The sequence below is a fragment of the Macaca mulatta genome, chromosome 20 (assembly GCF_049350105.2).
Source record: "Macaca mulatta isolate MMU2019108-1 chromosome 20, T2T-MMU8v2.0, whole genome shotgun sequence".
In the NCBI taxonomy this organism is placed as follows: domain Eukaryota; kingdom Metazoa; phylum Chordata; class Mammalia; order Primates; family Cercopithecidae; genus Macaca; species Macaca mulatta.
This window is the reverse complement of record NC_133425.1, coordinates 63021214-63031998: the sequence shown is the minus strand read 5'-3', so window position 1 is coordinate 63031998 and position 10785 is coordinate 63021214. Positions and strand designations below refer to the sequence as shown.

The window sequence follows — 10785 nt, the reverse complement described above, 5'->3', positions numbered from 1 at the left end:
GGTCTTGACCTCTTGACCTCCAGTGACCCACCCACCTTGGCCTCCCAAAGTGCTGGGATTACAGACGTGAGCCACCATGCCTGGCCACCCTTTATCTTCTTTTCTTTTTGAGACAGGATCTTGCTCTGTCGCTCAGGCTGGAGTGCGGTGATGCATTCATAGCTAACTGCAACCTTGAACCCCTGTGCTCAAGTCATCCTCCCACCTCAGCCTCTACTACAGGCATGCACCACTATACCCAGCTATTTTTAAATTTTTTGTAGCAATGGGGTCTCGCTATGATACCCAGGCTGCTCTTAAACCCCTGACCTTGTGATCCTCCCATCTTGACCTCTCAAAATGCTAGAATTAGGAGTGTGAGCCACCATACCTGGCCCCCTTCATCTTTTTTCCATTGCTTTGTGCCAACCCAGTTTGTGCACTGGGGCCTTGTGATCCTCTCAAAGCTGATTCAGCCTGCATTCCTTTCCCAGATGGACACGTGTGTGATAAACAGCCCTGCAGTGGGGTGAGGGAAGCCAGGGGCAGTGGGGTCCTGTATGTCCTGCCATCTCCACAAAAGGGCAGTCCTCACCCCAGCCTTGTGCTGATGAGACCAGGCATAGATAGTACTGACAACGCAGGGCGGAAGGGAGCAGCCATTAACGCTAATGAGGCAGGCGGCCTGAAAGCTTTGTACTCTGCAGTGGCTCGCCCACCCAGGGAACAGTTCGTTCTGTTTCCTTGGCTTCCAGGAACCCCAGGCGGAAAGGGGTTTGGGGACAGGAGCAGGAGTGGGGGTCTTGGAAAGACCTAGAGGGAGAAAGGGAGGGGAGGACCAGAAATGCAGTCAGGAGGGCCTGGTATTGGTTAGGTGGGTTTTTCCCTCCCCATTCCCTCCAAAGAAACCCAGGGTCTAGTTCTCACCTACCCCTGCCCAACAGTGGCCATTGGCCCATCACCGTCTCCAATGTCCTTGATCTGAATTCTTAGAAGCACAGGAAACAACATGCCACATAGGAGTTGAGTAAGCATCTCTGGGGCCACAAATTAAATTAAGCTTTCAGGGCCGCCTGCCTTGTTACTGCTAATGGCTCCGGCCTTGCTCGGCTCCTAGGTCCCTGTCCCATGGACATTTGGGGACCCTGGGCACCCTCTCTGGCTCCCAAATTGTAATTAGCTCCTGGAAACCTCACCCCAAATTGGAGATAGGCACCCCTCTTATAGAACAAAAGGCTCAGGTTCAGGGAGTGAGGGTCTGAACTGTGCCCCCACCCTCCAGGAAGGGCCCTTCACAGCCTGGCTGCAGGGATCAGTCACGTGTGGCCCTTTATTAGGCCCTGCCATATAAGCCGAGGGCACGGGGTGGCCAGGAACTCTCTAGGCAAGAATCCCGGAGGCAGAGGTGAGTTCTCAGGTTGGGCAGGGACTCCTCCTCTCTGTAGGGTCTCTATCTGGGCATCTAGAGGGGACTCCAAGGATTAGGAGGGACTAAGTGGTGCGTCTTCCTGCTGAGCCAGGCCATGCTGACTGCAGCACTGCTGAGCTGTGCCCTGCTGCTGGCACTGCCTGCCACGCAAGGAGCCCAGATGGGGCTGGCCCCCCTGGAGGGCATCAGAAGGCCTGACCAGGCCCTGTTCCCAGAGCTCCCAGGTCAGTGTGAGCAAGGGTGGGACTGGGCGGGGCCTGAATACCCTCTGGCCACAAATTGTCTCCCCTGGCATAAACCCTCTTTCTCCCTTCCCAAACCCTCCCATGGGAGGTGGGTGCTTTGTGCTTGGGGGGGTTCCTGCCCTCACATCCTCTGCCCCAGGCCTGGGCCTGCGGGCCCCACTGAAGAAGACAACTGCAGAACTGGCAGAAGAGGATCTGTTGCAGGAGGCTCAGGCCTTGGCAGAGGTAACTGCTCGGGGAAAAGGGTAAGGTGGTGGCCCTTGGGAGGGGGCATTGGGTATTAGCTCCTCTCCCCAGCTCCACCTCTCCCCATGCTCCATTGCCATCCTGCACAGGTTGCGACAGGTAAGGTCCCTGGACCTGTAGTTAGAGGCCTGTGCCCACATTCCTGGTTCCCCACACCCACAGGTACTAGACTCGCAGGACCGCGAGCCCCGCTCCTCACGTCGCTGCGTAAGGCTGCATGAGTCCTGCCTGGGACAGCAGGTGCCTTGCTGTGACCCCTGTGCCACATGCTACTGCCGCTTCTTCAACGCCTTCTGCTACTGCCGCAAGCTGGGTACTGCCATGAACCCCTGCAGCCGCACCTAGCTGGCCAACGTCAGGGTCAGGGCTAGCGTAGGGGCAAGCAAATGCGAATAAAGGATGGGACCAACCCCAAGGCTGTGATTATTTCAAACGTGGCCGTCAAAAGAGGGAGGGTTCATGGAGGGGGTGGGAGTGTCGCCAAGCCAAGAAACCACACATACTCTTATTCCAGGGCCCGGGCTACCCCAACATAGGAGGCACATACACAGGCGCTTTTAGGGGTCCTGGCGCCCCTGGGAAAAGTAGAGAAGAACCGCACTCCAGCTTTCAAAAATCTTGTACAGCAAGTGTGGTTTGGAAAGCAGGACGCAGCATGGCACAGGGGCTATCACTCCTGGCTAATGAATAAGCCTTAGGCTCCAGGGCTTGCTTGCTGCTACTTCCACACAATGCCTGCCCCTCATCCTGTTACCAGAGGGAAGGCGGGGAGTGTGCGTTGTTCAGGTCCTTAGCGTTTTGAACAAAGAATTGAACAAAACCCAGAAAGTAACAAAGGAATGACACACAGGAAGGAAGCAGAAAGCAGGGATTTGTTAAAGCGAGAAAGCACTCCCGCAGGGTGGGAGTGGGCCTGAGCAAGAGGCTCAAGGGGCCCAGTTACAAAGTTTTCTGGGTTTTAAGTACTCCTTTTGCGGTCCCTGTCCGTTACCCCTTATCTGGATGAAGGGTTTGGTCCATGGCTAATTAACCCATTTATGCCTGAGGTTGCAATCTTTTGCATTTTTGCAATTAGACCTTGGCGATTACCTTGAGCAGTAGGATATAAATAACTCCCATATGCTTAGCGTTCCAATAGTGGAACACTAGGCACAAATAAAGCAGAGGAGAATTGGCGCCCTATGCAGATGAAGGGATGGCCCATGCTTGGCCCGCAGCCAATCCAAGGCACTCTCCCTTTCAAATGAGACTTGGTGGATGGGGAAGGTTTGTGGGGACAGTGGCTTTTGATCCTTTGTTACTCGGACATGGGGAGATGGGGCTTTTCTTTTTGGTTTAGCTTTAGGAAGTTCGCCTTAGTTGGCCTCACGTTCCCTGCCCCCAGACCTTGGTGTTTTCCCTTGATTCAGTTTCAGAATTCAGCACGTATTGGCCTCAAGTTCCCCGCCTCTAGACCCTATTCTCCTGCCTCTATCGGACCTCAGTTTCCCTCTGGGGAGGAGGCTAGCCCAGCAGTTTGAAAACTTTGCAAGCTTGAGAAAGGCTGGCTCCTTTCTTTGCCCCGCCCGCCCCTGCAGCGCCAAGTGCAGCAAAACCGGGAAAGGTAGAGGGTCCAGTCAAATCCCTGCGGCCGCGGGCGCCACCACGCGGCCGGCCCCAAAAGTTCTCTTCTTAGTGCGCAGGCGCCATAGGACGGTCCCCAGCCCACGCCTGCGCCGCGCTTCCGCGCAGCCACCCGGAAGCCGGGAGCTGCTCAGAGCCACGCCCCCTTGTGGTCACGTGAGGCGCTTGCGCGTCACCTGACGCGCTTGACAGCCCACTGAAGACGCCGCGTCAGCTGATTTGGGAGTCGCGATTCGTGCCTGCCGGTCCAGGTTCTCTGGTCCCGCCGCTCCCGCAGCAGCCATGTCGTTCTTCCCAGAGCTTTACTTTAACGTGGACAATGGCTACTTGGAGGGACTGGTGCGCGGCCTGAAGGCCGGGGTGCTCAGCCAGGCCGACTACCTCAACCTGGTGCAGTGCGAGACGCTCGAGGGTGAGCCGGGGCCGCGAAAGGCGGGGATAGAGGCTGGCCAGGGCCTGAGGGTTCAGAGGTGTGGGCCGGGAAACCGGAAGCGGGGGGTCTTGAAGGGCCTGAGAGGCTTCTCTGGGAATCCCGGGGCTGATAGCGGACGCGCGGGAGCGAGATCTACCTCTAGCTGTGACTCGGCGCGGGCCCAAACGCAAACAAGGCTTTAAGAACCGCAGTTGTTCGCCTCTGCTTATGCCACCTTTTCTCTCGCTGTGCTCACCCTGCAGTTTGGAAGGAGAAGGTCTTTCGGGGGTAGCTGGTCGGTGCGAGGTGTGGCCATATAGGCCTCTTTACCCTGACGTAGCCCGAGAGCTGTCCCGTGGCAACGCTTAGGAAAGCTAGGCGGAAAAGCCCCCCACTTCTTCCCTCTCCCCCCCACCAAGACACTAAGGTCTTTGGGATCATTGTGTCTTCGCGTTGTCCTGCGGGGTGAGCCTTCCTGGGGAATTGCTGAGCCAGTTTAGCGAGGGTTTTCTCCCAACTCTGAACCGCTGGCTGGGCAGTATCTCCTGAAGGCAATGTTTGAAAGAACAAGGGTGGCCCTTGCAGATCTGGAAGTTCATATACAAGTATTTGGCCAATTAATCCCACCCCCTCAGCGAGGGGGATGCCTGTTGGGACAGGGTTTCTGAGCACAAGAGTGATGAGAAACCTGGCCGGGCGCGGTGGCTCACGCCTGTAATCCCAGCACTTTGGGAGGCCGAGACGGGCGGATCACGAGGTCAGGAGATCGAGACCATCCTGGCTAACACGGTGAAACCCCGTCTCTACTAAAAAATACAAAAAACTAGCCGGGCGAGGTGGCGGGCGCCTATAGTCCCAGCTACTCGGGAGGCTGAGGCAGGAGAATGGCGTGAACCCGGGAGGCGGAGCTTGCAGTGAGCTGAGATCCGGCCACCGCACTCCAGCCTGGGTGACAGAGCGAGACTCCGTCTCAAAAAAAAAAAAAAAAAAAAAAAAAAAAGAGTGATGAGAAACCCAGTTCCCCTTTCTTCTCAGCACACAGCTCCAGAGTGGCGTTGTATTCTGAGGCACAGCTCCAACAGATGTACTGAGTTAGAGATGCCCCTAATTCCAGTCTTTGCCAACCACTCCCGCTCCAGGTGGTAGGGAAGGGAAGGGTGGCCGGGATGTGAGGGGATCCCTGATCCTCAAGTGGTACTCGAGCAGAGGTACTGGTAGCCTCGTGATTGGTAGCTGCGTAGGGGGAGGATGGCCTGATGATTCACCCACTGGAGAACATTTTCTCATCAGAAACTTCTTGAGGTTAAAAGTGAGCTCAAAGAAAAAAATAGTTTATTGTTTACCTTGCAAACTAGACCAGTAAAGTGAAAATAAATACCTTTAAAATAGAAAACTTACCGTTAAAATACAGTAATTGTAGGTGTTATGATTTTAATGTAAATCTGCAGTACAGGCCGGGCGCGATGGCTTACGCCTGTAATCCCAGCATTTTGGGAGGCCAAGGCGGGTGGATCATGAGGGCAGGAGTTCGAGACCAGCCTGACCAAAAGGGTGAAACCCTGTCTGTACTCAAGATACAAAAAATTAGCTGGGCGTGGTGGCAGGCGCCTGTAATCCTAGCTACTCGAATTGCTTGAACCCGGGAGGCGGAGGTTGCAGTGAGCCAAGACTGCACCACTGCACTCCAGCCTGGGCAACAGAGCAAGACCCCATCTGAAAAAAAAAATCGACAATAATTGTAAATATACAGCTGAGCGCGGTGGCTCACGCCGGTAATCCTAGTACTTTGGGAGGCCGAGGCGGGCGGATCACGAGGTCAGGAGATTGAAACCATCTGTGGATCACGAGGTCAGGAGATCAAGACCATCCTGACTAACATGGTGAAACCCCGTCTCTACTAAAAAAAAAAAAAAATACAAAAAAATGAGCTGGGCGTGGTGGTGGGCGCCTGTAGTCCCAGCTACTTAGGAGGCTGAGGCAGGAGAATGGCGTGAACCCGGGAAGCAGAGCTTGAGGTGAGCCAAGATCGCTCCACTGCACTCCAGCCTAGGCAACAGAGTGAGACTCCGTCTCAAAAAAAAAATAATAATAATAATAATTGTAGGTTTTATGATGTTAATGTACATATGCAAGAAAAGTTGTTTACCTTACTTATGTGAGTAGAGGTGGGGAAGGAGAGCACTTTAGGATGCTGGGTTGTAGGCCTCCGCCAGCAACCGATTGACCTTACTGTGGGAAAAAGGGGAGAAATAGAGGTAGGCTGCCTGGGACAAGGCCTAGCACACAGTTGGAGCTTAATATGAGTTTTGTGGACTTCCTGGGACTTGTTGAAGGTCTTTATTTGCCTAAATCTAAGGTGAACATCGTTGATCATCAATAGACATTCAGTTGGTTGTTTCTCTTCTTGACTTTCCTCACTCCTGCTGCTGTCCACTCTCCTGTAACAGAGCTTCTGGGGGCACAGGGTTTTTGCCATCTTCCCAGGGGACCCTCTATCATCCCCCATAAACCTGTTAGGCCATTCTTTCTACACACTTTTCCTGTAACACTGTTCAACATAGGCACCCACCGCCCACCCCCTGCCTCACCTCTTGTAGAAAACCATCCATATCTTTTTTTTTTTTTTTTTTTTTTTGAGACGGAGTCTCGCTCTGTCACCCAAGGTAGAGTGCAGTGTCGCAATCTCGGCTCACTGCAAGCTCCGCCTCCCAGGTTCATGCCATTCTTCTGCCTCAGCCTCCTGAGTAGCTAGGACTACAGGTGCCCGCCACCACTCCTGGCTAATTTTTTGTATTTTTAGTAGAGACAGGATTTCACTGTGTTAGCCAGGATGGTCTCGCTCTCTTGACTTCATGATCTGCCCGCCTCAGTCTCCCAGAGTGCTGGGATTAAAAGCGTGAGCCACTGTGCCCAGCCCACCATCCATATCTTTAGTGTGGCATTCAGGGATCCTTTGCTCTTTCACACACATTTCTTTCTTTTCTTTTCTTTTTTTTTTTTGAGACAGAGTCTAGCCCTGTCACCCAGGCTGGAGTGCAGTGGCACGATCTCCGCTCACGGCAATCACCACCTCACCAGTTCAAGCCGTTCTCATGCCTCAGCCTCACAAGTAGCTGGGATTACAGGCATGTGCCACCATGCCCGGCTAATTTTTGTGTTTTTAGTAGAGAGGATTTTGCCATATTGGCAAGGCTGGTCTCGAACTCCTGACCTGAAGTGATCCACCCACCTTGGCCTCCCAAAGTACTGGGATTGCAGGTGTGAGCCACCACGCTTGGCCATTCACACACATTTCTTTTGGGTTTTTTTTTTTTTTTTTTTGAGACGGAGTCTTGCTGTGTTGCCCAGGCTGGAGTGCAGTGGCGCGATCTCTGCTCACTGCAAGCTCCGCCTCCCGGATTCACGCCATTCTCCTGCCTCAGCCTCCCGAGTAGCTGGGACTATAGGCGCCCGCCACCACGCCCGGCTAATTTTTTGTATTTTTTTAGCAGAGATGGGGTTTCACCGTGTTAGCCAAGATGGTCTCAATCTCCTGACCTCATGATCCGCCCGTCTCAGCCTCCCAAAGTGCTGAGATTACAGGCGTGAACCACCACGCCCGGCCCATTCACACACATTTCTATCCTTCATATCCCTCATGCAAGCCATCCCTCCAGCACTTGATGCACAAAGTGTGGTGGACTTTGGAGTTAGGCAAACTTGGGTTTGAATCACAATCCTGCCAATTACTGGACTACTTTAGACAACCTATTTAACACTTCTGGACCTTGGGTTTTTCAACTGGTATGTTAACAGCACCTATCTCATACAGGTTGTGAAATGTCAAGAAGCTACAATGTGTAAAACACTTAGCCCAGCACCAAGGATAGAGTAAGCACTAGGTAAATGGTAGCTCTTGTTTTCAGTATTGTTTGTACCTGTACCCTCCAGAATTTCACCTTCTTCATTTCTCTTTAAAACTGTTTATTATGGATACTGTCAAACATATGCAAATAAGAAGCAATAATATAAGCCCCTAAGTAATAATCATCTAACTACAACAATAATAAATTCTTATTGATAGAATAATTATCTGTCTTGTTTCAATACTAGCTCCATTTATACCCCCACTCCCAAATTATTCAGAAGTAAGTCCCAGATAGCATACCATTTCAGTTGTAAATATTTCAGCATCTCTGAAAAAAGTCATGAGTATTTAAAAAAAAGATATTATTCCTCCTTCCTTAAAAACAGTAATTTGTTAATGTAATCAGACATCCATTTAGTGTTCAAATTTCCCTGATTGTCTCAAATTTTTAAAATATGATTTATTTGTTTCAGTTGGGATCCAGATGTGATCCCTACATTTCAGTTGATACTCTCTCAAGTATTTTAATATATAGATTGATGTTAGATTACTTGATTTATAGATTTTCCATCCATCTCGATTTTACTGATCCCATCTCTGATATTTAGTTGAACTTGTTCCTCTGTCCCAATTAGTAGTAGATCTAGAGGCTTGCTCAGATTTTGGTTCAATTCTTTTTTTTTTTTTTTTTTTGTGAATACTTAATAGGTGATATTTGTACTTCTTTTTTGGTGTGTGAATACTTAATAGGTGGTGTTTGTACTTTTTTTTTTTTTTTTTTTTTGAGACAGAGTCTCACTCTGTCACCCAGGCTGGAATGCAATGGCGCGATCTCAGCTCACTGCCACCTCTGCCTCCCAGGTTCAAGTAATTCTCCTGCCTCAGCCTGCCAAGTAGCTGGGATTACAGGCACCCGCCACCTGGCTAGTTTTTTTGTACTTCTATTAGAGATGGGGTTTCGCCATGTTGGCCAGGCTGGTCTGGAACTCCTGACTTCAGGTGATCCACCCAGCCTCCTAGAGTGTCAGGATTACAGACGTGAGCCACTGCAACCAGCCAATGTTTGTACTTCTATTGGGAGGCACATAATACCTAGTTTCTCTTTTTATGGTGTAAGGAATAATTGACATTTATTGACTGGAGCCATCATTTCATTGGGGGTTGCAAAACAGTGCTATTCTAATTCTGTTTCCTTCTGTAGTTGCCAGCTTGACTACTTCTATGCCTGTAAACTTCCAGTAATCAACTACTTAGTTATCCTGAGATACAGTCTGTATAGGAGAGTTTACGATAAATGCTTGATTCTTTCCAGTAGTTACCAGGTTTCAAAATAATGAGTTGTTTCACCAACATCCTCCAAAAATGACTAATGAGGTTTTGTGACTAAACCAACCAAGAGATTTGTTTAGTATTATAACACACTAATGGATTTTAATGTATTTATTATGTTTCAGTTGATTAATCTTATTGATGCTTAAATTGTCTCTTGGTCAGTGGAAGCTTTTTCAGTTGACTGCCAAGTCTTTTTTATGTAACCCTGTAGCCATTGAAAGTTTCCTTACTATCTGAGATATCTGTTTTTTGTTTTTTTTTTTCTTTTTTTTTTTTGGAATGGAATCTTGTTTTCTTACCCAGGCTGGAGTGCAGTGGCACATTCTCAGCTCACTGCAACCTGGATTCAAGTGGTTTTCCTGCCTCAGCCCCCTGAGTAGCTGGGACTACAGACCTACACTACCACGCCTGGCTAATTTTTAGTAGAGATAGGATTGCACCATGTTAGCCAGGCTGGTCTTGAACTCCTGACCTCAGGTGATCCACCCACCTCGGCCTCCCAAAGTGCTGGGATTATAGGTGTGAGCCACTCCGTCTGGCCTGAGATGCCCATATGTTCTAATCTTACCTTGAACATTTCTTGACCCAGACCTAGAGTCTTCATTCCTCTTAGGAGACTTGGTTCTTTTTATTAAAAAGTTATATTTAGAGACCATAATCCGAGTCATGTGGGGTTCTCATTGATACTGTATTGGACGTCATTCTTGGTTTTTTCCATGGATAGTTTAGCTCTTCTCTTACTCAGAAACTTGGAAATTACAGAGAAGCAAATGGCTTGCTGGATTATGTAGCAGTGCTTCAGCTGATGAGTACCAGAATGCCAGTTTCCTAATTTGGAATGGGAGCTCTACCTGATACTTGGGCCAGTCAGGACATCTCCCTCCTGTTGTAAAGAAATATAATTAACACTCAAGAGGAGTCCTGTGTCGTTCTCAACTTCCATGTGAGCTAATGGTCCTGAAGATTGTTCTTCTCAGCCAGAGAGTTAGATCCTTGGAGGCCATGGTTGAAGCGCCTGTATGTGATGTGCTGGCTGTTGTCCAGAACACTTTTATCCCTCTCTACCCTGATTCATTTGTCTTCTGTCCATTACATCTCTTTGTGCCTTTCAACATTATTTCACAAGAGACAATTTTATGCAAGAAGAAGAGAGACTCCAGGCTGGGCTTGGCCAATCGCCAGTCACAATGTCACATGAAACTGCAGATGCAAATGTTGATGGTGTGGCAAGTCGTTTAGCACAGACTGATTGTGGGGTGGTTAGGAGTGTGACTGGAAAGTTAAGGAGAGATTAGCTCTTGAAGGATCGTAAAAACCATAGAAAGGACTCTGTCCTGAGTGCGGGGGATGGGATGGTAAAACTATTAGACTTGTACTTCAGAGGATACCTGCAATTTGAAGGCAGAGGCCACCCTGGAGGCGGAAAAAACAGTTTGCAGGTTCTTATAGTAATTCAGGCTGGGGGTGAGCCTGACCTCAAGCATTGGCTGGGAGTATTGTAGGAGAATTTAAGGAAGGGGAATTGATAGGACTTGAGGGTTGGGTAAGAAGGCTGGGGGAAGAATAAGTCAAAGTCGATGTCCTCATCTCTGGCGTAGGCAACTGTGTAGGTGGCAAAATGAAATGACGGTGACATGTAGGAGAAGGAACAGGTTGGAGGAGTGAGAAGATG

The 10785-nt window shown here is 49.9% G+C and overlaps 2 protein-coding genes across 2 annotated transcripts in view; both read left to right on the top strand.

Moving 5' to 3' along the window:
• Window positions 1-1452: 1452 nt before the first annotated feature.
• On the top strand, window positions 1453-2308 carry AGRP (agouti related neuropeptide). Its single transcript, XM_028840938.2, has 3 exons — window positions 1453-1632; window positions 1793-1878; window positions 2062-2308. Exons 1-3 carry the CDS (start codon window positions 1503-1505, stop codon window positions 2242-2244), a joined length of 399 nt encoding a protein of 132 aa, XP_028696771.1. The 5' UTR covers window positions 1453-1502; the 3' UTR covers window positions 2245-2308.
• Window positions 2309-3738: 1430 nt separating this feature from the next.
• The window catches only part of ATP6V0D1 (ATPase H+ transporting V0 subunit d1), a 44348-nt gene continuing 37301 nt past the window's right edge, over window positions 3739-10785 (top strand). Inside the window, exon 1 of the mRNA XM_015126401.3 lies at window positions 3739-3934. Coding sequence (XP_014981887.1) covers window positions 3805-3934 — 130 coding nt within the window. The 5' untranslated portion in view covers window positions 3739-3804. The remainder of the gene's footprint in view (window positions 3935-10785) is intronic.

What these genes read in the sequence shown, in the direction of transcription:
- AGRP (XM_028840938.2), top strand. Translation starts at nt 1,503, where the DNA reads ATGCTGACTGCAGCACTGCTGAGCTGTGCCCTGCTGCTGGCACTGCCT. An exon ending in CCTGTTCCCAGAGCTCCCAG is followed by an intron (nt 1,633 to 1,792) that starts GTCAGTGTGAGC and finishes CCTCTGCCCCAG; the next exon opens with GCCTGGGCCTGCGGGCCCCA. An exon ending in AGGCTCAGGCCTTGGCAGAG is followed by an intron (nt 1,879 to 2,061) that starts GTAACTGCTCGG and finishes CCACACCCACAG; the next exon opens with GTACTAGACTCGCAGGACCG.